This window comes from Pyxicephalus adspersus, chromosome 5 (genome assembly GCF_032062135.1).
Source record: "Pyxicephalus adspersus chromosome 5, UCB_Pads_2.0, whole genome shotgun sequence".
Classification (NCBI taxonomy): Eukaryota; Metazoa; Chordata; class Amphibia; order Anura; family Pyxicephalidae; genus Pyxicephalus; species Pyxicephalus adspersus.
Genome location: NC_092862.1, coordinates 12,380,816 through 12,408,504, shown reverse-complemented (window position 1 = coordinate 12,408,504; position 27,689 = coordinate 12,380,816). Strand labels below are relative to the sequence as shown.

The 27,689-nt window shown below is 40.2% G+C and overlaps 1 protein-coding gene across 3 annotated transcripts in view; it reads left to right on the top strand.

The window, feature by feature from the left end:
• Positions 1–411: 411 nt before the first annotated feature.
• FAM91A1 (family with sequence similarity 91 member A1) overlaps positions 412–27,689 on the top strand; it is a 40,426-nt gene continuing 13,148 nt past the window's right edge. For 2 of the 3 annotated variants that reach the window (XM_072410664.1, XM_072410663.1), the window contains exons 1-12: positions 412–626; positions 6,100–6,184; positions 11,877–12,028; positions 12,407–12,464; positions 16,575–16,642; positions 17,522–17,635; positions 18,376–18,466; positions 19,227–19,289; positions 21,644–21,750; positions 23,702–23,740; positions 25,420–25,532; positions 26,785–26,903. In XM_072410664.1, the coding sequence (XP_072266765.1) occupies positions 555–626; positions 6,100–6,184; positions 11,877–12,028; positions 12,407–12,464; positions 16,575–16,642; positions 17,522–17,635; positions 18,376–18,466; positions 19,227–19,289; positions 21,644–21,750; positions 23,702–23,740; positions 25,420–25,532; positions 26,785–26,903 (1,081 nt within the window). In that variant the 5' untranslated portion in view covers positions 412–554. Of the gene's footprint in view, positions 627–6,099; positions 6,185–6,718; positions 6,972–11,876; positions 12,029–12,406; positions 12,465–16,574; positions 16,643–17,521; positions 17,636–18,375; positions 18,467–19,226; positions 19,290–21,643; positions 21,751–23,701; positions 23,741–25,419; positions 25,533–26,784; positions 26,904–27,689 lie in introns of those variants that run through there. The other variant, XM_072410665.1, reaches the window with a different exon arrangement.

Here is a 27,689-nt window from a genome sequence, read left to right as displayed (position 1 = left end):
TGTTACCAACAAATGCCAGCAGGTATGGCAGGAAATGATCTGTATGTCTCTGCTTTACAGCTTTAGGGACTAAAAACATAACATAAAGTGATAGGAAATTCAATTAAAGTGCTGCCTTGCTGTAAAAAAAGCTGAAAAAAAGCCATAATGTAATGTAAAATGGTATTTCTATAAGAAAGTTAAAATCTGTGTATTTTTTTTCTAACGTGCAGTAAAGGCAGAATGTTGCATGTTGCTTTGGGTTACACACGTTTTTGACAACGCACATAGTCTGAACTTTCCAAGTTGTCACCGCTTTAGGCTACAACAATATGGCCGCCAGGCTGAATGGAGACAGAATCACTAATGTATACATGGGCTCTAGCGAGCAGACTGACTTTACCGGAGCTCCGCCCCAGAGGAAGTGACGTATGGGACAGCGTTCAAGCTGTTGTCCAATGAGGAAGTAGTTTAGCACCGAGGGCAAGTTATAGAGATAGATAGGAGGGGTGCGGGGACATGAGACGGTGACATGGTGTGAGCCGGGGGCTGCCACTGGTGTCACTCCGGGCACAATGAATATTGACGTAGAGTTCCACATCCGACACAACTACCCCTGGGCCAAGCTGCCGGCCAACGTCAGACAGGTGAGGAGCTGGGCGACCACCATCGCACCCTCCCGGAGCACCACCAACATGTAACCGTCTGTGTCACCTCCACATCACCAGTCACTGCCTGCTGCAACTTAGACACTTCATCACCCCTCCCCTGCATATGTGTCTCCATCCATGGCTCCTCCCCCATCACCTGTGGCCCTATGTCACCCATCCATGGCTCCTCCCCCCATCACCTGTGGCCCAATGTCACCCATCCATGGCTCCTCCCCCCATCACCTGTGCCCCTCTGTGACCTGTCCGTGGCTCCTCCCCATCACCCGTGGCCATGTGTCGCCCGTCCATGGTTCCTCCCCCATCACCTGTGCCCCTCTGTGACCTGTCTGTGGCTCCTCCCTATCACCTGTGGCCATGTGTCACCTGTTCATGGCTCCTCCCCATCACCTGTATTACCTGTGCTCCTCTGTCACCTGTCCATGTCACCTTCTTTATCACCCATGGTCCCCATGTCACCTGTCCATGGCTCCTCCCCATCACCTGTGCCCCTTTGTCACCTGTCCATGTCTCCTCCCCTATTACCTGTGGCCATGTGTCACCTGTACATATTTCCTCCCTATTACCTGTGGACATGTCACCTGTGCCCCTCTGTCACCTGTCCATGGCCCCTCCCCTATTACCTGTGGCCCTGTCGATTTCACCTCCATCATCACCTGTGGCCCTGTCACCTCTACATTTCTCCTCCCTATTACCTGTGGTCATGTGTCACCTGTCTATGTCACCTCCCCCATCAAATGTGCCCCTCTGCCACTCCCTCCTTCAACTTAGACACCTTATCACCCCTCCCCTGCATATGTGTCTCCATAAGTGGCCCCTCCTCATTACATATGACCTGTGCCCCTCTGTCACCTGTCTTATGTCACCTCCCACATCACCTGTGACCCTTTGTCACCTATCCATGTCATGTCCCTCATCACCTATGTCACCGGTGCTGCTTAGTCATCTCCCCATCACCTATGCCTATCTGTCTCCTGCCCTATTCACCTCCCCCATTACCTGTGGCCCTGTGTCTCCATATCTTTTTGTGCCCCCATCACCTCTCCCTCTCTCACCTGTCCATGTCACATCCTCATTCAACATAGCCTGTCACCATCTCCAAAACCTGTCCATGTCCTCTCCTGTCACCTCTTTTACAAAAGACCCCACCTCCAACACTCCCTCTCTGTCATCTAAACTACCCCTGTGTCCCATGTTTCCCCCTGGCCATGTATTTTTCACCTCCTCCATCATCTAAACCTGTCACCACCGATTTCACCAGTGCCCCTCCATCACCTATTAAGGTTGGCAGCTCTATCACCTTATTCAGACATGACCCCCTCCATCACCTGAGCGTATCACAAGATCTATCATTTGTGTCCCCAACATGTGTTTTCATCACCTACCACCACCCTACATGTGTCACCAATTCCATCACCACCTGCTTGTGTCCCCATCTCTATCACCTGCACCCTTCTATCATCTGTCTACATCATTCCTTCCCCACATAATGTGCCCCCATCTCCAAAAACTGCTTTCAGCATGTGTTCTCACCTCTATTACCAATTCCAGTATGTGTTCCTTACTACATGCCAACACCTTCAACGTGTGTCTCCACCTGCATCACCTGTGCTTGTCCTGATATCTTTCTTTATTCTGTCCCCACCTCCAGCATCCATCATCAACCTTTAGCATTTGTCCTCTTCATTACCTGTCCTGTCCCTTCCCCCATCACTTGTATGTGCCCCCCAACTCCATCACCTGTGTCTGCCACTTCTCCCATCTCCTGTTCCCCTGTACCTGTTTCCGCCATCTCTGTTGTCCGCATTGTTCCTTCCAATACCGGTCGTCCCCAGGTTAAGGACATCCAACATATGGACGCCTTCTAGATACAAACAGGGTTCCCTGCTCACTGTGTGCAAGATGGGGGAGGGTCGGTTTGCATGACTTGCAGATGAAATTGTTTGCTAAACACATCAGAGGTTGTGCGTAATACTAAGTAATTAACTCTTCTGCAGCCTCTTGTAACTCTTTAATGACTAAGTTAAACTTTGCAGTTGTTTCTTTTTGCATATCAAAGCACAGCTTGCTCCAGAAGTTAATTAATGTCTAGGCTCCATAAAGATTTTATTTTTGTTTTGTTTGTGATTAAGTCACAGTGAGGATTTTATACAGTAACTGATACCACACTGCCTAATAAAATGTTGAGACAAACATCTGTCCTAATTGCATTTATTAAAACAATGTACATCTTCTGACTTACATACAAATTCAACTTAAGAACAAACCATTATTAGGCAGTGTGGTGTCAGTTACTGTATTAATCACAAACAAAGCAAAAAAAAAAAATCTTTATGGATCCTAGCTATTTATTTACTTCTGGAGCAAGCTGTGCTCTGATATGCAAAAAGAAACAACTGCAGAGTTTGTCTTGTTCATTAAAGAGTTACAGGATGTTACAGATCAGGTTTTAAAATCATCCACAACCTCAGTTGTGTTTAGTGAAAGATTTGTTCTGCAAGTCATGCAAACTGCCCCCTCTCCCCGTCAAGCCTCAGTCCTGCACACAAGCAAGTAGGGAAGCCCTGTTCAGCCCAGTTCGTATCTAGGAATCGTCCGTATGTCGGATGTCCTTAACCCAGGGACTACCTGTACATCCCTATGTACCTATTGCTCCTTGTTTGTTTCTGGCTTAAGCATCTCTTGTTACCAATAGTCTGACTCCCTCCATAAGTACACAAAATTCAGAACTATATCGTATACCCCGACGTATCAGATATTGCTGTCACTGCTGAATTCCTGACACCTCCTTATTTATCATTGTCATCTGGTACATTTCTTGTGACACCAGCACCCTGAACCCCCAATTTCTATACTTACCCCCATTACAATCCCATCCCTTTTATAAGTGTCATCACCAGACTACCACCCTGTATTTGTCATTGTTATGTCTGATTGCACCACCAGTGTTATAAAAACTGCAGCCATAATATAATTATAGCGCCAACATGTGACACAGCACTGTACATTAAAATAGCCATATGATTTTGATCCTTTTATATATGCCTCTTCGTTTTACCACTCCCCATACCAGTGTTGCAGTTACTATTCAATAACATTATCATCATTATTGTACCAGGGCTCCTCCAGAGGGCGCTGGGGGTTCCTTGAGCAATTTGCACCTCTCAGGTCAGTTTAGGTGACCCCGATGATCTTTTTGGCTATTTGTAAGGGTGGTATTCTTCCCAATGGCCAGAAATGTAAGAGGAATTCTTTTCACTGATCACCACACTAATATACTGAGAACTGTGGATAAAGAAATCATAGCTGGGGTTCCCTGAAGACCTGAAAGGTATTTCAAGGTTCCCCCATGTTAAAAAGGAGGATAAAGTCTACCATAGGCATTGCTGGGTGTGATAGTTGATTGCCATTTACAAGGCTGTAGGTTCAGCACTGTGCGTTCCTGTTCTTTGTCTGGAATATTTCACTTTTGTTTTGCTGCTATTGAATTTATTTCTGTGTCATAATTGCTTCCCCGATGACTGTCATAACAACATAAATCCTTTATTACCGTGTCTGTTACCAGAAATGTCTATCGCCAGCCTCATGATAAAGCAGAATGTGGGTCAGCAAGACAGCCAGACTATCATTTTTATATTTTTGTTACTCTTTACCCCCTAATGATGGAATCAGAGCAGATTCAGTGTTCATATCTCCATCAATAAATGCAGACCGTAAAGATTCTCTTATTTAACTCCCTTGCAATCTCCTGTTCAGCAGGGCTCAGACTGGGAATAGGAGAAGCAGCACAAGTCCATGCAGTTGTTGTGCACTGTTTAGATGCTACTGACATATGCTGATAGAAGGAGAGAGCTGAGTGACAGCTGCTGCTTCTCCACTTACTGTCCAGTCCCAGGAAAGATAAAGCTTGTTTGTTTCACCTAAATCCCTTCACTTGTGCTGTTTGTCAGAGTATTACAAATATTAATGCTGGGCAGCACAGTGGCTCAGTGGTCAGCACTCTGGCCTTTGCAGCCCAAGGTCCCAGGTTCAAATCCTGGCCAGGGCATTATCTGCATGGAGTTTGCACGTTCTCGCTGTGTTTGTGTGGGTTTCCTCCAGGTACTCCGGTTTCCTCCCACATTCCAAAAACATGCAGTTAGGTTAATTGGCTTCCACCCAAAAATTGGCCTTAGGCTGTACTAATGACATATGACTATGGTAGGGACATTAGATTGTGAGCTCCTTTGAAGGACATGACTTTGTACAGCGCTGCGTAATATGATGGTGCTATATAATAATAATATTAGGACTGCATAGACTGATGCAAATCTTCTGAGAGGGAAAATTTCTTCCCTGCTATGAATTTCATCTTTGTGCTGTTTGCCTTGAGCTTTAGAATTGAACCGAAGGGGGAAAGATTTGGGATCTCTGTTAGTTTTTATTGCTGTCCCCGGTTTGGAAGATTTGTCTGTTTTTATTCCTAGATACAACAGGAAGTGGAAGGAAGTTCAAGTGAATTGATGGAAATTACAAGGAGGAATTTTCTTAGTGGGTGATATCAGCTTTATTCTATGTTCCAATGGTAACTAGGATTCTGCTGCAGTCACTGTATTCACCAGACATTCACCTTGCACATGGGACTCTGTAAATGTTCTTTGATGCTGAATTAAATGTAAGAATAGGGCGACGTGCGTGTGACAGGGGGACAACATGAGCGCAAAGGAGAGGCATTGTAGATCCTCTGTAAGAATTGACTGCTGGGTAACTAATTAGACCAATGATATTCTCCTTTAACCTTTAACGTTAAAGTGTAGAGCCCTGCAGCTGTAACATTCACCTTATTGTAAATATAGTGCTGTCTTCTCCCCAGCACATTTTAGCCGGGGCGCATTTTTCACCTGGCTGCCCACTTGTTTAAACCCCCCCCTAGCTACAACATCCCTTTTGAGGGTGAAAAATATTTCCTGGGGAGAACACTGGAGTGAATGAATAGAGACCCAGATGTTATGTTCGGTTCAGACCTGCTCCAGGATTAAGCCACCCCCAGCAGCTCATTAATCGCATCTGGGGTCTGGTTCTTAACCTGCGTCTGCACAGTGGTACCGCTCACCGCTGTCCCCATTCATTCGCTATGAGGCTGCCGCTGGAAGAAGCTACATGCGGTGTCTCTCCGGCAGGAGGAAGCAGTAAATGCCCTGCAACCTCACCGCAAGTGTGCACATTACCCTAATGTTATTTTATATTGAGCTATTCATGATAACTTTTTCATTCCTTTTTACCTATGACATCCACATTTTTTGTCCCCGAGTGACTATGTTACACAGTGCTGTACAAAGTCCATAGTCATGTAACTATATAACCTCTTCATATACTAAAAATGTTTAACACACATCTGTATTTTTTTTTTTTTTTTTTATAAATGAATGATATGAGACAAATAATTCCTTTTGTGAATGTTTTGTTTCTACAGAGCCTGGGAAACTCACAGAAAGAATATGAGAAGCATGTTATTCTGTACAGCATTCGTAACCAGCTGAGATACCGCAGTAATTTAGGTAAGGAGACAATGTACGCTGAGGACCCGGCACAGTTTGTACAGAAGCACACAGCCGGATTAGGCTTTAACCATGAATGCAAGATTAAAAAGTCCCATTTATAATTTATTGGCCGGAATAAAATGCTTCAAATAACTGAAATGGTTTTCATAATTGAATCGGCTTCTTTCCTTGTTCTTTTAAAGGGCCACCTAACATTAAAGGCTAAGTTCTTTCCTAAAACGAACCATTAAGGGAACTACAACATCACCTAAAGTGGAACTGATGGAAATAACTTGCTGGTAGGAAGGTTTTATTGCAGGAGAGACTTTGTTTCCTCGATTAAGTTTTACCTTCTTTCAATCAAATCTCCAAAGATACGTTTTTAATCATACATGTTATTACATGTTGGTCTTACATATGTGAAGATGTTGGTTTGCTTTACATGAGTTTTCTTTATATATATATAAATAATTAATTCTTCTGTAGCTATAATTGATATAAATCTGCTTTGTGTTACCCAGTTCCTTTGTAAACTCCTTTATTACTTTGCAGTACTTAAAGTGTGCAAATAGCAGAGACTGAACAGACTCACCACAGACTGCCGGCTAAAATCTACAGAGGACCAAATAAAAGACCTGCTACCCTTTAACAGAAGAGAGAACATCAGTGACAGCTCTTTATCATAGGAATCTCCTGCACAAGGGCAACGTTTCATGCTGGATTATTGCACATATCCACATGAAATGTACAACACATCATGAAGAACTATGGCTGCCAACAGAATTCCAGAGTCAGATACTTCTGGGTTTGTTGCATTTTTTTTTTCAATGCGGTGTGTGGTGTCCTTTAACCCAACACCCATTATGTCAACACCACGCCCCATAGGACATTTAATCATGAAGTTCTATCTTGAGCAAATTTGGCACAACCATAAAACCCTGTCAGAAATATGTGAAGGACTTTATCTGATTGATGATTCCATCGCTTTTTTAATTGGTGGAGTTTAGGAATGTGACCTCAATGACCAGACAAGGTAGCCGGCATACACTGTGTATGAAAAGGTTTTACCTTTATAAAATGCATTTTAGAATGCTAAATGTTGTGTGCCACAGCTATTTCCAAAGCAAAATTCCTGTTAATGGAAGTGGCCTTATTAAATAAAGCGGAGCTAAATCTGTGATACTCTGCTCCATTGCATGTTGCTTCCATCTTCTTTATTTTCCTCCTAAAGACGATCTTTGGCCATCTTGATTGGCTGGGCCAGGATGACATTATTGCCACGCAGGTGCAATGGAGTTTATTCCCGGCACACATGAGAGAAGAAGTCAGGATTGCCAGGTATGCCTGGTAACAAACACTTAACTGTGCCTGTGCAGCTCAGTGGAATGTGACAGCTGGACAAGGTAGGTAAGAACTGTTATTGCAGAAGGGACATCGCCTGTCCCATTTGGCAATAAAAACCTGCCTAATTGCCAGTTTTTCCAAGTAAAACTCTTGTTCCACTCTGTCACAGAACATTTCAGGCAGCCACCTACTTTCCAGATGAAGCCAAATTGTAGGAACCATCATGTACCAGCTCGTGCATTTTATGTTACAGTCTGTCTCCTAACAGCGCCCATGTGGCCGACCACATTACAATACTTGTTTCTAGAATCAAATCGCTTAGGTGCGCAGAGCTGACATTAAAGGCATAGAAGTAGGCATGTCTACTTATTCTCATATTATTGTGGGTTGCTCCAGACAGCTTTCAGCGGGCTTTCTGTAATATGAAATGTACAATCTGCCATCTTATAGTGTCTGGAATTGTGCTCAGCTTTGTCCCCTGTACAGGTTTGTGTCATGCCTGAATCAATATGTTCAAGGGCAGGCTGTGTTTACTTTACTGCTTTGAACGTTGTGAGTGCTTCATACTTTTCTCAGTACTCCAGACAAGCAGACTGCTTTTGTCTACTGTCTCCATTGCCACCACTGCAGCATTCTTATCTGACATTTCTTTTTTCTGTAAAGAAATATTCTCATCTCTGACAGTATCTCCTATATCTCATATCTGACAGTATCTCCTATATCAGATATGAAGTCATATTGCATCAATGGGACCCCTGTGTCTGGCAGACCTACTTTTATATATGGAAGCCTTTGCAGGCCAATAGATCTCAGTGTTGGAAGTTTAGTACACAATCTATACTTCTATACTTCTCTGTATAGAAACCTTGGATTAATTATCCCTGATGTACTTAATTTCTTTGTCTCAATGCCATGTGTTTGTCTTCCTGCTAAGAATGACTAAAACAACCCAAGAGGTGAAAGCAAACCTGTTTCATACTCCAAGAAAACCACCAGACCAAAGGAGGTTGCTAAACTCTCTGAACACTAGTTACAGATTCTGTTTGGAGGCCTTCTGCCAAGTTCATTCTTCCATTTTTCATTTGTCTTAGTTGAAGATATTAGCTGCAGAGGAAGCTATATCCACGCTGCACTCCTCAGGTGATCTACACTGATTTAGGGATAACCATCATCAACCTTAAATGAAACATGAAGACCTTGATCTGTAGATGTATTCCAAGCATGCAAAAAATGTAATGACTCAATACCTTGTCTAGCAGATCAAATGGGAAGAGCCTTTTCACCCTGATGTATTAAAGGCCCATGAATGACCAGTACAATAATCCGAGGGTCCCATGCCTGGGTCCCATTTATTTAACCCAATGACCCACAGGACTCCTAAGCTCCGTTTTCCTAGAGTACCATGAAGACCTATTCTTGCCAGGCCCCTAAATCATGGTGGTAAAGGGACCAAGCCCTGAAAAGCAAAGTGTACAACATATGGTTTGGGAATATATTTAGATTTGGCTGAAATTCAACTTCAGCCCTTTATTTTCCAAAACCACTTTTTTTGTGGGCACTTAACAGTGTTTTAGCAGAGCAAATTTACTGAAACTGGATCTGGCTTTTTTATTTGCAGTCTGTAAGCATTGGTTAGATGTTCTGATAATAACGTTGCCATCATGGCAGAAAGCAAAAGGAGATCCTCAATGGGATGCAGAATTCTGGAAGTTACCTGTGGTCTGATCCTTTACCAGTCAATGTATTTTTTATTGACATGATGTCCTAGCTTCCTGATCTGGTGACAACGTTGCTGTCTCCTGAACAAAATGAAGTCATGAGAGGGGTTCGTACCATCCTTTTTATATCCAAGACTTCTTACAAGACTTATTATATCAAAGCCACACATTGCTGTAATAGCAATGATTTGTAAATGTTTCCTTACATAAAAAAATCAAATGAATCAACACCTGCAGACTCGGTGTCACCAGCAAAACATGTGCCGTCTTTCAGCTGGAGTCCATAGTGCATAGTAGCACCCAGTATTCCTTCCTTTCTGATCAGCCCTTTCTATCAGCCTACTGAAAACACATTTATTATACCACCTGCCTGGGGATTATGTTCTAAACTATTAGAGGAGCTGCAGGGATTCTGTTTTTGTTGCCAGACAATTAAGCTGTATTTTCTGCCTGCTCTATGCTGGGCCTCTAATGAAGAAAACATTGTTGTTTTAATGCTAAATTTCTGAATGCCTTGGGGAAAGACCATGCAGCAAGCTATGGAGCGGTGGGGGTGATGATCACAGTGCTATACATGAATCTGCTTCTGTATCATTTACCCTTGGCACAGACAACCTATTGTAATGGATTTGGTTGCAGAACTACAATGAGTAGCAGTTTTGTAGTTCCTGAACAGCTGGATTGTTGCTATTGGTGCGTTACTGGGGATGGGGATATGTAAAGTCGGAGACAAAGATTGCTCAATATCGGTTCTGTTTTTATTTGCAGCCCGCACAGAGGTTTGTTAAACATTAGTTGAAGACTTTAAATCAGATAGATAAGCTTCTAAATCTGTGCTGCCTTTGTGCTTATTTTTAGAAAGTTGTTGCTTGACCCACCGCTTGTTCCTTAAAGAAACCCTTTAATGACTTATATAAGAAAATAACAGTTTTGCAAATGGAATGTATAGTAGCTATGCATTAACTAAAGTTTCTCTTTAAAAATTTGACATCCTTATTGAAGAAAGAGACAGGCTATGTAATACGTTTTTTTAGCTGCCTGATTGCCACCCAGTAGTCAAAATCCGCTGAACTGCTCATGCTTGAGTTACATCACCCAATCCTGGCCGATCAAGATGGCCTAAGATTAGGATACAGAGACAAGGGAAAAGATGGTGGTGCCCGCGATTGAACAAGGATATGTGAATACCCCCAGTTATTTAGACAGTCTACAAGCTTAAGTATACACACAAACGAATTAGTCGGACCAGTTACTCCTCTCCCTCCAGTACAGCTGTATGCTAAGTATCAGCCATAGGCATAGTGTCTGTAAAGAAACAACACTGCTAAACATAATGTTCTGTGAGTCCTGTGTAGATATACAGTGGCTTCAGAACATATTCAGACCCCCTTAACTTGTTTCTGTTATGTTGAAGCCTGTTTGGAATTCACCTGTGGTAAATAAAGTTCATTGGGAATGATTTGGAAAGACCTTACAGCTGACAATGCATATCAGGGCAAAATTTAAGCCATAAGCAGTGTTCTCCCCAGCCCTTTTTAGCTGGGCTCACCACCTGGCACTTTCCAGTAACCACCCGGCTGTTTTGGGTGGTTACTGAAGAGTTAGGTCACAATACAGGGGCTTCCAAAATTTTTTTTAACACTGACAAGGTCTAAGGAACTGCTGAGCTCAAGCATGATTGCTGCAAAGCACAGATCTTGGGGGAGTGCAAAAAAATGCTGCACTAAAGGTTCTCAAGAGTGCCGTGGCCCCCTTGAAGGGAAGAAGTTTGGCACAACTAGGAGTTTTCTAAGAGCTGGTCCTCAAGGTTATCAAAAACCACTTGGTCTCTTTGAGCTCCAGAAATCCTGTGTGGAGAAGTTCCAGAAGGACAACATAACTGCAGCCCTCTACCGATCTGGCCTTTGTGGAAGAGCGGATCGATGAAGGCCTCTCCTCAGTACAAAACACATGAAAGACCACTTGTAGTTTGCAGAAAAGCACCTAAAGGACTCTGACTGTGAGGAACAGGATTCTCTGGTCTAAGGAAACCAAGATTGAACTGTTTGGCCTCAATTCTAAAGGTTATGTCTTGAGGAAACCTGGAATCACTCATCACCTGCCCAATACCATCCCAATAGTGAAGCATGGTGGTGGCAGCATCATGCTGTTGGGGTGTTTTTTAGCAGCATGGACTGTGAGACTGATCAGGGTTGAGGGAAAGATGAAGTACAGGCATATTCTCAATGAAAGTCAGTGCTCAGGACCTCAGACTGGAACAAGGGTCACCTTCCAACATGACAATAACCAAAAACACAGGGGTGACTAATGGACAACTGTGCAAATGTCATAGACTGGCCCAGCAAGAGTCCTGACTTGAACCCTTTGCATACATACACACACCAAACTACATCTGCCACCCTCCCTATTGGTGTTCACTTCCTCAAAGGGGAAATCAACATCTCATCTGGACATGGAGCACATAAAAGCAACCTAAAGGCCTGACTGGCGGGGTTTTAGGAACACAGATAGGTCAGGTGAATTATTAGCCAGAACCCCCACCACACAATTAAATGTTATTGGGAACTGTTCACACTCTCATTCAACATATAACACTGTTCTATAATTGTAATAATTCATTGCATTATTTTTTTTTTCTGTGTTTACAGTGAAACAAGTGAAGAAAGATGAGCGGAAATATTATGAAGAACTCCTGAAATACAGCCGGGAGCATTTAATGCTGTATCCCTACCATTTGTCTGACATCATGGTGAAGGGTCTCCGGATAACCCCCTTTTCTTACTATATAGGGATAATGGAGGTATGGATGTCTCTCTAATATAGCCAGGCTACTTTTATTAGATATGGAAACATTGTGAAGTGTTTGACGTGTGCTATTTGGCAACACATTTTACTTTTAAAAGTATTTAATGGAATAAATAATAAATGTCTCCGCATGTGTTCTACATTTAAATGACCACATAACATTATACTTAGTAGAATTGTGGCTTGTATATGGGCTTTTACATAAATGACATTTATGTTATCAGGTTTATATGTTTTAATATCCTTAGTTTGGTGAATAGTGAATAGTTGGTTTAAATTGCTTAGATAATTTGGGTCACGTATCCTTTTATTTGACTGTTATAGATTTGTTATTATTCAAGCCACAGGTAATATTTTTTTTCCTGCTTTACAGGACATTATGAACAGTGAAAAAAGTTACGATTCCCTGCCAAACTTTACTGCCGCAGATTGTAAGTACAGCACTTTGGACTATAAATGATTTTTCTTATTTAGTAAAACCAAAAAAAAAAAAAAAAAAAAGGTTTCAGACTTGAACATTTCCTGTAATGCTTTGATCACAAAAGCAGCATTTTGATCCCACTAACATTCATCTGTTTTTCGTGAGGTCCTGCAAAGTTTGCCCAGGTGATGAAACTTGCAAACAGGAAATTAGACAACAGTAAATCTTTTTTAAGTAGGAATGGGAAATGGCACTGCCATGTTTTAGTGTCCAATACAGAATTTCTGCTAATATCCTTTTCCAGTGCCGTTGCTACAATTTTGATATTTAAAAAAAGCTTGCTAACCTGGCTCAGAGGTTAACACTCTGGCCTTTGCAGCGCTGGTTCTCAGGTTCAAATCTTGGTCAGGGCACTATCTGCATGGAGTTTTGCAGGTTCTCCCTGTGTTTGTTCGGGTTTCCTCCGGGTACTCGGGTTTCTCCCCACATCCCAAAAACATGCAGATGTGTTAATTGGCTTCCCCCAAATTGACCTTCGACTGTATTAGAAAAATTTGACTTTGGTAGGTACATTAGATTGTGAGCTCCTTTGAGGCACAGTTAGTTACATGACTATGGACTATGAAGCTCTGTGTATTATATAGGTGCTATATAAATACATATATAAACAATAGTTACAACAATGCCTTTCAGATAAATCACTTTGGTAAAAAGAACACACTGATTCCAAATGTCCAGTGGATTCCTTATTGATAGTACTGGTTATAATTACAAACAAGTTCAAGCACATTTCAGAGGCTTTGTTGGTCCTCCTCATTGGAGATTAGGATGTAAGGATTGGGAGAGAAAGGCTTTCGATGGATGGAGTGTTTGGTATAAGGTGGTATGGGTAGAAAGAATACACCAGTCTACAGTAAGAGTAAGTAGCTGGATGAAGAACCACCAAAACATATTAGAGACTTGTTTGTATAAAGTTGCCCTAAACCCATTGACGAGCCAAGCCTGTCCTGTTGCCTCTTTCTCTATCTTTGCTAATTGTTTTGGGTGCTGAGGAATATTGAGGAATATATCATCCCACCATGATGCAGTTTTGACATTCTAGCATCTTACTCTGAGTATTGACATCCCTCCACAATGCTGTGCTTGCTCCCAGGGATCACTTACTAGGCCCATTTACTGCCATGTGTTGGAAGAGACAATGTCCTATCAGGACACAGCTGCAAAAGTGAATATCAGTGGATGTAGTTTTGGGTAGAATAAGGTTGGGTGTAGCATGACCGCACATCAAATCTTTCTTTCAGTCCCTGTAGTTTGAGTTGCTACCAGGACAGGTAGCTGGACAGAAATAAAATCATTCTCAGACATTTAAGCCCTTCCTTACTTCACTAGAATGTGTTCTTGATCAGCAATAAAAGTCTAACATTGGTTCTAATATTTCCCAGGTCTTTGTTTTAGATTTGACTGCTTTATTTGATGTACTGAGTCATTTTTCTTTGCTAAAAAAGGGAAGCTCATGCAACCATTATAAATGTTTTTTTCACAGCATTGTCTTTTACGGAAGAAGTGCTTTTGCAGTGCAACAAAAAAAAAAAAGTGAAATTTAGGAGGAAATGATATGCGGTCACGCCTGTCAGTTACCACAAACGCCTAAAATCTCTGCCCTTACCCTGAAGCTTTAATGCTTGAACTCTGGTTAAAATCAAAAGTTATCCTTCCAGTGGTGTTATCGCTAAATGTCAAGGGTTAAATCCTCGTCTAGCGTTCCAGTAAAAAGAAGTTGTACTTGCCTTACTTTAACTGAAACTGCTTTTTAATGGAACCTTAGAAAAAATGAACATTCAACCAATAATACTGCATTGTAAGTGATGACCCAAATGTCCAGCCCATATATAATAAAGGAGCACCTATGGATAAGGCTACGTACACACGTCAGATTATTCTCGTCTGATTACACCGGGGAGCAATTTTGAACAACTTTTTTGTTGACTTCAATTTTTAAGCTTATTTACACTAAAATAGGTATGCTGATTCTAAAAGTGCAGTTCGTTTTCTTTTAGCACATCAGGTTTTTTCTCTACCGCATTTATTATTGCGATTACTGTAGCGTGGATTTGTATAGGTTTTTTACATGCAAGACAGTGTGGTCAGAGGTTGTGCGCTGCTCTACGTGGTGAATAAGCAAAACTTATTTTTTCTACTTACGTATTTTCTTTTCTTTCAGATCATGTCTGGCTCCGCTGTTTCTCGTCATAAGTGCCTAATCAACCCTTATTCATTTTGTTATATCTGGCAGTTTCACCATTCCCATGCCTAATTGCCATATTTCAAAGTTAAACTTGGTGATCAAGATAAGTCTTGGGCCCCTCATAAGGTGTGGAAACAGGGTTTCCGGATGTGGACAAAGGGAACACGTGATAAGATACCATTTGGTAAACCTATGGTTTGGCAAAAGCCAGGAGATAATTTCAGTGACTGTTACTTTTGTATAGTGAAAACTTCAGGATATAACAAGACAAATAAATGTAACCTAGAGTATCCTAGTCTACCATCAGCTATACGCCCAATGGCTCATTCAGATTAAATCGTGGTGCCGGTTTTCGTTACACTACCCTCTCCTGAAGAACATGATTATGGTGATGAACTAGGTGACAACAATGATGGAAGAGTTTGAAAGTGAAGAGGACTCTGTTCATAAGGGATTGGATCAGCATGAGTTGAGTGATTTGGCACATGATTTGGGACTATCGAAGAAGGCTTTAGATCTTCTAGCATGAAGACTGCGTGAGAAAAACGGTGTGTTTGATGGTCTACAGAATCGGCAGCTCATCAAAGATGAACATTTCATCAGGACAATGTCACAAGTCGAAAAGATGATAACTATCAAGGACATTCTTGAAAACACACAAGCAAATAATTACACAGAAATTGTCCAGAAACTCTTGGGAGAGATCCAAAATGCTTGGTTGCAATATGAGCATCAAGGTGCATTTTCTGCATAGCCATCTTTCTAACTTCCCGGAAAACCTTGGTGCAGTCAGTGGTTGAGCAAGGTGAACAATTCCACCAAGATTTGAAGGTCAAAAAAGGACGGTACCAGGATAGATGGGATGTACATATGATGGCTGACTATTGTTGGAGCATCCGGCAGGATTGTCCTAACTCTGAACACTGCAGGAAAAGCTATAAGCGTAATTTTTTACCTTAACCGCTTACCCGAATAATTTTCAAATGTTTTACTGTAAAAAAAAAAAATGTCATAGAGTAACAATAAATCTTTTGTATCAACAAAAAGAAATTTAAATAAACAGTACATTCAAGTTATTATTTCATTGTATGTAAAATTTGTATGTCTTTTGACAAAAATGGAGGGTACCCTGTATCGTAAAAACCGGATGTGATAGCAAAAAACTGGGGTCATTTCTGGATTCACCACCCAAAAATTAGTAAAAAACAGGTGTAAGATCTAACTCGACAAAAAATGCGTTCCCCAGTGTTATCGCTTTAGGGCTGGTATCGGACGAGAATATGAAGTGTGTACATTGGCTGTCTGGCGTCATTCATGGATCTGTCCAGGCGGATCCACGAACGACCGCAATGCAAGTAAAGAGAGAGCGCAGCAGGGTGTCGTTCGTTCCCCCTTTCGCCCTCTCCCTCCCCTCCGCTCTCCATAGAGCAGAACGGTGCTGTATATGCTGTATGCTTGTTCCTTTCCAACGACAAAAGTCTAATCTGTGTACGTAGCCTAGCCATATCCAGGGTTTCCTATTCAAGGACTTGGTCAGCAAAGACCAAAGTCAAATGTTTGGAACTGCTCCAGTTCCAGCAGGGCTTCATATGTTCTGTTGAGAGCTGATCAGTAGAGCCATTGACCTTCACAGTGTTTATAGTAGTGTCAATATCCTTCTATCATCAAGCAAAGCAAGTAATGCCTAACTGGCAGTGTAGTGTTTCAGGTATGCAAAACTAATATGCCAGACCTCTGTTACACAGTATATCACAGTATTCGCTACAACCGAATACTCACATCACATTTTGAATAGCAGATTATGTAATGACTTGATTAAAGAAGTTTTTAAATTAACTTTTTTTTTTTTTTATTTCATTGTTCTTTTTCACTAAGGTCTTAGGCTTCTTGGTATTGGAAGAAACCAGTACATAGACCTGATGAACCAATGTAGATCATCAAAGGTAAAATGTATGCTTTTTGCTATATACTACTGAACTGTGTTAGTTGCAAACAGTTTGTATGGAAATGCCACTGGTTTTTATTAAGTAGTAGTAAACACACCCTAACTTGTACTTTTTATTAATATTTAGATTATTATTAATAAACAGGATTTATATAGCACCAACATGTTCTGCAGCACTGTACATTAAATAGGGGTTGCAAATGAATACAGATGAATACAGATGAATGCAGACGAATACAGACACAGGAGGAGGAGAGGGGAGCCTGCCCCAAAGAGCTTACAATCTAGGAGGTGGGGGAAGTAACACACAATAGGAGGGAAGATATGTAGTGGTGGGAAGTAGTGACAGTTTCAAAAGACAGAAGAAGACAGGTAGGTAGGCAAGTTTGAAAGAATGTTTTTTGAGTTCTCTTTTAAATGAGCAGAAAGTAGGAGCAAGCTGAATGAGACGAGGAAGACCGTTCCAGAGAGTTGGGGCAGCTCTAGAAAGTCTTTATTCAATGTTCCCAGCAATCACCAGATAATATAGTTCTGTGAACTCTTCCATGCTCCTATTTGATGAATGCCTAAAAGACTTAGGATTTTCAGGGGACAGCAGCAGTGATGATAATTTCAGAGCAGTGATAGAAATGGTAGGTATAAGCAATTCTAAATTTTGGCTCTACTTTGCCATTTTGTATCAGAGTGATATGGCATTCTTGGTCAATTAGTCCAAAGTCATGTCACTAGCTGTCCCTCAAAGGAGCTTACAATCTAATGTCCCTAGCATAGTCATATGTCATTACTTCGTGTTTTTGGAATGTGGGAGGAAAACTTTGCAGGTTGGTTAGTATGAGGTTGGTTTTAAACTATTCATTGTATATCTCCCTCTCTATAGAAATTCTTCAGAAGGAAAACTGCTCGTGACTTGCTGCCAGTGAAGCCGGTGGAGATAACTATAGAGCCCTGGTGGGTGGTACAGTCTGGCTACATCACAGAAGATGACATCAAGGTACAGACCCCTATGTTAAAGTTTTTGGTTTTTGCTAAAGGCAATAGCTTTAGTGGTCGGTTTACACTTCTGCAAAGATAGGTGTATGATTCTGTTAAAGAAAACTGCTCTAGTCGGTCCCTAGAGACCTAGTTATCACCCCCCCTTTTCCTGCACATGCAAAAGCTACCACTATCTTGCCACATAAACAAGGGGAAGTCATGCTGATTGGGGGGGGGGCACAAATGGTTTCACCAAAATGTACCTTGAATGTCAATTATACTAGTGCATTAAAATTTGTTTTCGTAAAGACGAATATCCAGTATATGGATAGCAATGTATAGCAATGCCTCCCTTTTGGGATCTACCAGGCAGATTACTAAATTACATGATGCCTCATGCTCATCCTCCCCTTCCCCTCTTCATGAAAATAAACAGCAATGTGTAATGTCACTTAAAACAATTAACAAAGATTGTGTCCAGTGACAGAAATGTAATGTCTGTACGCAGCTTTACCCAATCAGCTCTCATGTAACCTCCACGGATGGCCTAAAGCTCAACTCCAGACACAATGATTTCATTAGCACAACACCGCTGTATTTTGTGAAGACCAAGCAGAGAGGTGTGTGCAGAGTGGGGATAGGGCTTATGCCCTGAAAACACATTAGATCATTTAAAGATTGGAAAATAACTTTTCTTTCACTTAATTTTATGTGTGCAGGTTTGACCTGAATTTATTTTTCATTCTATTTATTCTCTAGATCTGTAGCACAGCCGAGAAAAAAGCTATTGATAAGATCATTGACTCCGGGCCTCAGCTGGCTGGTTCTCTGGAGTTCAATGTTGTTCATAGTAAGTATCGGCACCATAAATGTATAAAAAAAGTAATTCTTGTGTTTGGGCGGGGGGACAAAACTTTTTGGCGTAAGCAAGGCCTTTTTTGTAATTTTTTTCACTTCTTGTCCTCTATGCTCAATAGGAAATAAGGGGGTATCCTACCACTGTGCTTTTGCCAAAGGTTTTGTAATCATATCTATAGCATCTTACCTTCACCAGTGTCTCTTCTGTCTCATTTTATTGTTATAAAAGCAATCTGGTATGCACAATATCTGTAAATCTACAATATTTCTGTAAAAGATGTTAATAGCCTGAAGCTTTCTGAGTTTTTACATAATCTAGTCATATGAAACCGTCTGTCCCATTAAAGCAACAATAGGAAGACACGGGGTGGATCATACACCACAAAAGTTGAGATTTCTTTAACAGTTCAGCTGTCCATGATGTATTTTTGTATCATCCTATCATTGTCACTTTCTTTTTCCTATTATACTTCACACTTCTATCATTATAGGATTTGTTGAATATTGGCTGGTACAGGTATTTTTGCCTAGCGCTTTGACACAAATACATGAATACTGGGCATTAATACATGCAGCAAGTAATTAGAAGTTTATATTCTAACTTTGGGGAAACATAAGACCTGCAATGGCATTGGTTTGTATAATAAACATGATCGGCACATCATTGGTTGCTCCATTAAAGAAGTTTTGCACTAACCTTCCTAAATCTTGATTTTCTTTGCAGTTAATGAACATAATTTGCTTTCTTTCAGGTCTTTATAATAAAGGATTCATATATCTTGATGTACCAATCTCAGATGACAGTTGTATAGCTGGTAAGTGTTCATTCATATCAGAAGAATTTCTGTTTTTCCTCTGTATAAATAATATATTCTCTTACTAATATATAGTGTGTGTGTGTGTGTGTGTGTGTGTGTGTGTGTGTGTATATCATTACCATTTAACAAATGTTCTTTACACATATATTACATGATCATAGAAACTAAGAATGAGATAAAGCTTGATAATGATACACTCAAGGAGTTCAATTGTCTCTATTTTTCCCGACACGTTTTGCCTAAAATAAGTGGCTTACTCAGGGGATAGAGAGACTGGGGTGAGAATTGAAACTGGAAAAGAGAAATACAATAACAAATAACTTCTCCTATGGCAACAACAATAAAGCAAATTGCCAGTTCATGCACCTTTACCTGGAAGTTTGAACTAATTTGCCACCATGAGCTGACACGTTTACCAGTTTGTGTAGAAAGGTGTAAATCCCAGAACATGGAAATGAAAATAAGAAACCTGGTAAACAATACTAATTTGTGGTGCTGCAAAATGCAAACTTACATGATGGAGTCAAACAAGCCAGCACACCTTAGAAATTACTATTCATAAACCGTAAAATAAAAATAAATACCATTTATAAAAATAGATTTAACTTCCAGAGTTATCCATGTTTTTTTTTAATTATTGAGACCTAATTTCCCTTTAAGAAACAAATTTGAGATCCAGTTATTAGAAACATGTGGCCAATTTGTTTTATAAGTGGTAAAATGCTTGTGAAGCTTTATAGTAATAATGCGTTAGTACTGTAAGTACAATACATGGCCATCACGCAGTGTTCAACCCAGAAATTGGGTGGGAAGAAATTGTAGGTGGGTGGCAGCCCCTGTATTGTGACCCAACTCATCTGTCATCACCCAAAAACAGCTGGGTGGTTACTGAAAAGTGCTGGGTGGTGCACCTGGCTAAAAGGAGCCAGGAAGAACACGGACACTAATCTGAACTTGTTGAACGTCCTGTTCCAAACGGGCTTTAATATTTGTCCTCATCTCGTTTTGGCTATAACAGCCTAACAGAACTCTTCAGGAAAGGCTTTCTACCAGATTCTGAATTGTATCTGGGAACTGCTTGCCATTCAGCAAAAAGATCTTTATGAGGTCACATGTGATATTGTATGGGACGTTCTGGCATGCAATGGACATTTTAGTTAATCTCTGAGGTTTAAAATTTCATTTTTAAAGTTCTATTTGTTTTGTTCAAGTTTTGTTTAAATCTGAAGTTTAATCTGCTTTATTTGCTATTTAAAGAAAAAAAATAAAAACTTGCTCTTTTTATTACATTCTATTTTAATTCCCCAGGTCTTCGTGCTTTTCTGTTCTCTGCAGGAAGAGCATAGCTGGTGGGAGGGTCCGACAGGGTGTTTTACATTATACACATCCATCATTTCCTGAAAATTGGAATCTGTTGTTGTAAACCAAAATTAATGCTGAACATCCCCCAAAAGTTAAAATTTATGAAAAAATGCATGGGTCAGAAATTGAGGCAGGCTGCATCTGAGACACTCACCATGTGCATTGAATTCAGAGCAAGCAATTTGAGTCCAAGAGAAGCTGGAGGGCAGCTTTAACTGCTTTACATATCCTTATTTGTATTATTACTATTATTTTTTTTGCCAATGGGGTTATTTGTATGAATAAAATTATAATTATTTTGAACAGAAAAATCTTTTTTTGGACATGTTTATTAGTAGCACTGCAGCAAAATGTAAAGAATTTCAAGAACAGTTCTTAGGAATGCACGTCTTTTAATCCGCTGCAGACATTGCTAAATTATAACAGGTGGCTTAGAAAGATCACAGGCTTCAGGGGTACCAGCACACAAAACCTGTGGCAAAAACCCAAATCCAACTTGGTCCATTTACCGCTAGGTCCCCCACATATTAGTCTTTTTGACTTCTTCAGGCCATCAATGTTACTTACTGAGAGATCATTTTCTTTGCCTCCTCTCCAGCTGCTGGTTGTCCCTTTCTGATCGGCACTAATGTAATAGCAACAGCATTGTGCACTGTTTCATTATACTATAAATATTATTGTGCCGTAATGACGCCGACTTATGGGGAAGGGTCATTCTGCCCATTCATTTAAAGTATTTCCCGAGTTTAGAAAAAAAATGACAGGTGACCCTATTTTTTTTTTTTTTTTTTACTAGAATTATGCCTTACTGTATTGTAAATTGCTTTATTATGTCTGTGTAGGCTCCCTAAGTATCCCTTGTCTCCAGCGATAACTGCTTAGAGTTTGCTTGTTGCCAGCAAAAGAGCTTGTAATCTTTTAGGTTCATGAAGTGAATTGGTGCATGTCTGTCTGGAAATATTTACTCAGAGTTGATTATGTCTTTTCAGTGCCTCCTCTCGAAGGGTTTGTGATGAACCGACTCCAAGGAGATTATTTTGAAACTCTTCTGTATAAGATATTTGTGTCCATCGATGAACATACCAATGTGGCCGAGGTAAATATGACAGTTTCTTTGGAATATTTGCATGATTTAAAATACATCTTCACCGTCATTTGATCAGATGATGCAGGGAAGGATAATAGCTTGTGTCAAGATTTTATTACTATGTCTCAACTGGGGAAAATCACCCTCTCTTGACATGGAATATTTCTACATGTTGCATCCATCACTAGCAGGCAGTGAAGAGAAATCTTCCAACAGGAACTCCTCTTTTGTATTGTCCAATACAGTATACGAGGGATTCCCCACATTTTGGTAATTTATTTTCACTTCCTGTTGTATCTTCAGAACAGAAAGTGTAAAATCTCCTAAATGAAACAAAAAAAAAAATTTGACTGGATACATGAGAAGGTGACCAGTTCCATTACAGACATAGGCTTCAATTACCGTGTCTTCACCTTGTATTGCACTCTGCAACATAAATTAATTTTAGACTTCATGTAGAAAGGTAAATGCTGAATACAATGTGGACATTTGACCTTTAAAACCTTTAATTCCATGACTTTCAAGAGGAATTATATTATATGGATGGACACTCTGTGCTTGCTTGGATGTCACAAAAGAGTACAGTTGGTGGTATCTGCAAAAACTCCCCTCAGGGCATTTCTCGAGACTCCACCAAAGTGTCATAGGAATAGTTCTCCCAAATGCTAAATCTGCTACGTGTAAAAACTATTTGTTGACCCACCATACAAAGTGTCTTGGGTTTAGGCCAGGGATAAATTATGAGTTTCCCCACAAGGCAGTCAGAGGAGCATGCACCGAACAGATATCCAGTTTTTTCATTATCCAGTCCCAAACTGACAGGTAATATTAATGTGAAGGGCAATGGATTTTAGCTCCAAGGAAGGCTGCTGCCTATGGGATTGCCTCAAAAGTAATTGAGGGTCTTGCCAGGGCTTCTATATCTACCCATTGATAACTGTTATACAAAATACATGTAGAAAGCTGTGCTAGTTGCTATGCTCTATGATAACGTTGAAAGTGTGCGGCTCCTAGACCTCCCTTAGGTTTTGGGGTGAAAAATGTAGAGCGTGAAAGACTATTGCGTTTTTCCCCCCCAAAAAACTAAAACTTTAGATTAGAGAGGCAAAAAGCTAAATGCACAAATGACATATGTTCATGGGAGCCTTTTAATTGACCAAAAGATTTGCCTTTTTGGCCATCTAGTCCTGCTTTTTACACACAGTACTGAGGGAACCTGATTTTGCTTTGTTTTATTGGCCAACTAACTAAATACCCTGCTTTGCCTGGGTATTTATTTATTGCAATCCTATATTGTAGTCCAAAAAGTATGTCAAAATATAGGCAAAAGGCACACCGTGCTGAGCAATACATACATACATACATACATAGATGCAAAAATACCTCTGACATATATCACAGAGCTGTACAAAGATCTGCGGTGCACTCACATGAGTCTCAGTTATATGTCTAGCAAGTTTGGTTGAAATGTCTTTTGGTTTGGTTGAAAAATGCGTTTTCGAGTGATGGTTGAACATACGTACGTACGTACGTACATACATACACACATACAGCACAGCGCTGTACAAAGATGAGTGGTGCACTCACATGAGTCTACAAACATACATACGATTATATATATATATATATATATATATATATATATATATATATATATATATATATGGAGAAGCAGGACAGTGATAAACTCTTTTCTCTGTCACTATTCTCTCCTGCTATCAGTACATTTCATTGAAGCCTGTCGATAATGCTGTACAATTGATTTGGCTGCTGCTTCTTTCCCCTGCAATTGTCTGAGATCTGTAGTATAGAGATTAAAAGTGGCTGATACCAAGTCAAGTATACTAGACTGCATGTAGTTAAATATATTCCATGAATACAGGTTGCATTTATGTTTATACTTTAGGTAATCATTAGCACCTGTTTTTGTTCTAATTGTACATTCCGGTTTATTTTCCAGCTTGCAAATGTCCTGGAGATAGACTTGTCTCTTGTTAAGGTAAGGTTTGCAATTATTTTTATTTAGAAATAAGGTTTTTCGCCAACTTTGATCTGTTTCATTCACAAACAGCTTTTGGGAGGAACTGAAAGATTTCACAAGATTTTTATTATGGCTAGCAAGGGAAAAAAATTGTAACCTTTTGTGGTTTCTTCTCCTGGCAGCACTGGAATAAATGTATCCAAATCAGTGGGGTGCTTGATTAATTCAGTTTATTGGCTCACACCAGGGGTACCTATTAAATGTTTGCTTTCATAATCTAGTTTGTGCTCTAAATGTTATACAAAGTGTTGTACAGTATAACCTTGAGATGTGCTGTTGTATTCCTGAACCGTTTTATATCCTTTACATTATATACTGGTTAGCTGTACTTCGGTTTGCATTGTTTTCAGTGCCATTGGCTACTTTGGTGACACTTAATTATTATTATTAAACAGGATTTATTTAGTGCCAACATTTTACGCTGTACATTAAATAGGGTTTGCAAATGACAGACAGATACAGATAGTAACGCAGAAAGAGCAGAAGACCTTGCCCAAGGAGCTTACATTCTAGGAGGTAAGGGAAGTATCACACAATAGCAAAGGAGATAGGAAATGGTAGGAAGTAGTGAGGGTTTTAAAAGACAGAAGAAGACGGTTAGATGAGTTTGAAGAGTGGTCCTTTACCCGCCTTAGCAGTATTCCCAAGTGGGGCTCGGGGTGAAAACTACCTGCTCCCCTCGATGCAGCGGTGTCCTCGGTGATCTCTGGCCGGCTTCTGCATCACATCCCCGGGCTCGATCGATTGTAATCTGCTTTTAAAACATTGATCACAGTAAAAAAGCTTTATAAAATAAATCCAAATAATAAATCCAACAGTTTATCCTATTATTGTACCCTTGTTTGGACAAAATATTTTTTTTTTTTAATTTATTAATAAAGTTTATTTTATTTATTATATTATAATTTATGATTTATGTTTCTAACTTTATGATACCCTGGAGTTATTCCTAAGAATTACAGGCCTAAAATATTAAACAACAAATTTCCACGCAAAGCAATGTAATGCTTTTGACATAAATATACGGACATAATTAGAACTCCAGGGGGGGTTAAAGGAGCAGAAAGTAGGAGGAAGCCGAATAGGATGAGGAAGACTATTCCAGAGAGTCGGAGCAGCTCTAGAAAAGTCTTGGAGTTGTGCATGTGATGAGGTTATGAGTGAGGAAGTCAATACTAGGTCATTGGAGGAGTGAAGAATAAATAATATCGGATTGCTTTTGTCTTTATGATCTTGCCTTTGCTTAGATAATCAAAACTTTGATGACAACGCTTTACCTGCATAGATACAATAGTGTGTATTAGTTGTGAGAATTGTCCCCGTGGATCAGGAGTGTAATGCAGCCACCCATATCCAAGGTCTAGTAAGCTGAAATGCTACAGTCATTACATATTATACATTATATACATATTATATTTTAATTTTAGGTTTAGATACACTTTAAATGGCTGTTACATTCGAGATGCTGGCTAACTCACTAGACTAATGAGGCAGATCATACTTGTGCAGCATCAATTACAGTGGGTTTCCTTTTTCCCAAAATTAGTAAATCTGTCTTGACAGGATCCCTTTACAACTTGAGTGTTGATTGAGTTCTTGAGAGTAAAACACATGCTGTTGATTTTCTGTATTTCTAGAATGCCGTCTCCATGTATTGTCGCCTGGGGTTCGCCCTTAAAAAGGGGCAAGTGATAAATCCGGATCAGCTGCACCGATCCTGGCGGAACGTCCCATCTGTAAATAGACTGAAGTAACTATTGTCACATTTATCTTACTCTGCTTGTGCCTTTTTCCTTTCTTTTCCTGTATACACTTATTTTTGAAGGGACACTGTTATTATATATAATTGATAGTTGCATAGTACAGAGATGATCTGTACTTGATTATATCACTATTTACACAGATATATTTCTCATATATATTTGCATTGCCAATTCTGATTTCTGATAGCAAACTTGTGGACTAAGATTTATATGATGTGATTTTATTGACCTTTAATAGTCTGCACCCTCAAGTTCCTGCATGTCCTGTAGAGCTTACTGAGTCCCAATTGAAAAAGACCTAGTTCTCTGGTAACTCACTTCGGCTCAGTCGCCAACCTTTTGGACCTCATGAACCACTAAATTTACGGGTTATGGACCGTGCATGCGTCTGGAGCCTTGTGTCACTCAAAAGGGAGATGAATTCCCTCCCGAGTAACTTCATGATGCCAGAACCGCCCACTCTCCTATCGCAGGTCTGAGCCTGCGATCCATACGAGAACATGGTCAGTGGCTCTGTCTGATGAGCCCTCTCAGCAGGGTCCTTCTCCTGACCTCCCTGGGGGGCTCACTGGCCAGAGTCGCGGACCACTGGTTGGCGACCGTTGCTCTGGCTTAACCAATTTTTCACTTTGTTGGTTATTAAAGCCTCTTTTTCATAGTCTTGGGCGAATTGTGAGACGGAGAAAAGGGTGGCATTGAACCAACAACAGTGACGTGGTTGATATTTGCAGCTTTAATTGCCCCAATATATCATCAAAAGAAGGTATTTAATAATATGTTCTAATAAATAAATATTGTCAGAGCCTGCACTGCTTAAAAATGCTTTTGTTAATTTTAGAAATCTTTGAGTCTGGAGATATCGGGGATGCTGGCTACATACTTTACACCGGGTGTCAACTTTGATTTGGCTTTTAGCAATGAGCTGCCTATTTGATGAAGTAAACCAGCCGATTACTAGTCCAATAGTAGATTTTCCAATACATTGCATTGTAAAAAAAAATTTGATTCATAAAAGATTAGAAGAAAAGTTACTTGCACTATGACAGTGTTGTTTAGTGGAACTCCTTGAAAGTGTAAACTTCACCTCAAATAAAGGCATTGAGATATTTGATAAATTGTTGTGGGCTGTTCTAGAACACTCGCCTAACCCTATGAGCCATTCATAGCAGTTTACTGAACTGATACCAAGTCTGTTAAGCGAGGTCATAACCTTTAAAACATGCTCTTTCTTATTCACAGGACTACTTTAGACTCACAGAAGATGCTTTTGTCGTGGGAGAGTACAGATAGCAAAAGTCCTGTACAAGATCTGGCATCCTCAGCCACAGATACGGATACAACAAGCCAGGAAGACCAAGGTAAGGAAACACATGAAGTTTGCATTCTTTAAATGGGGAAAAGACCTTCAGTGGAAAAATTTGCTATCCTAACTCATCCAAGATGCAGATAACGACCGGTTTGCTTCATTCAGTGATTTTTTTGCAGAAGCTGATAGTTTATAAAGATTCTTGAACTTTTCTTGCTGGCTTTTGATCTAAAATACTATTGCTGAACTGAATTATCAAACCATTTTATAAGCCTTCCCAGTTCTCGTGTAGTCCTAACACCTGTGCTAAGGTGACAATGCTGCTCCACTATGGGCGTAATACAGTGAATGAATGTTGTCATTCTAAGGCTACGTACACATGTCAGATGATTCTTGACCGATAATAGTCTCAGGCATAGTATCGGACAAGAATCTGGCATGTGTACGGCACTCCTTTGATAGTCGTTCATAAATCTGTCCTGGTGGATCCGCAAACGATCGTAATACAAGTAAAGGGAGGAGTGCTCAGCGGGGTTCCATTTTGTCATTCATCCCTCTCCCCTTTCTGTAGAGCAGAACGGCGCTGTATGTACAGAGCTTGTTCAGTCTTTTCTCATTGAAAAGGGTCGTGAAAGATTCTTTCCATTGACAATTATTGAATGTGTGTACACAGCCTAGGACAGGACGTTTGTTTTGAGCAGAATCAGCAAAAATAGGGTACATAAAAGCCTACAAAAAATAAAACGAATCCTGTTATCCCATATAAATGACTTGTATGTTGCAGTATACATCTTGGGTTACAATACAATTCAATACAAGTGTTTTTTTTCTTTTTTTG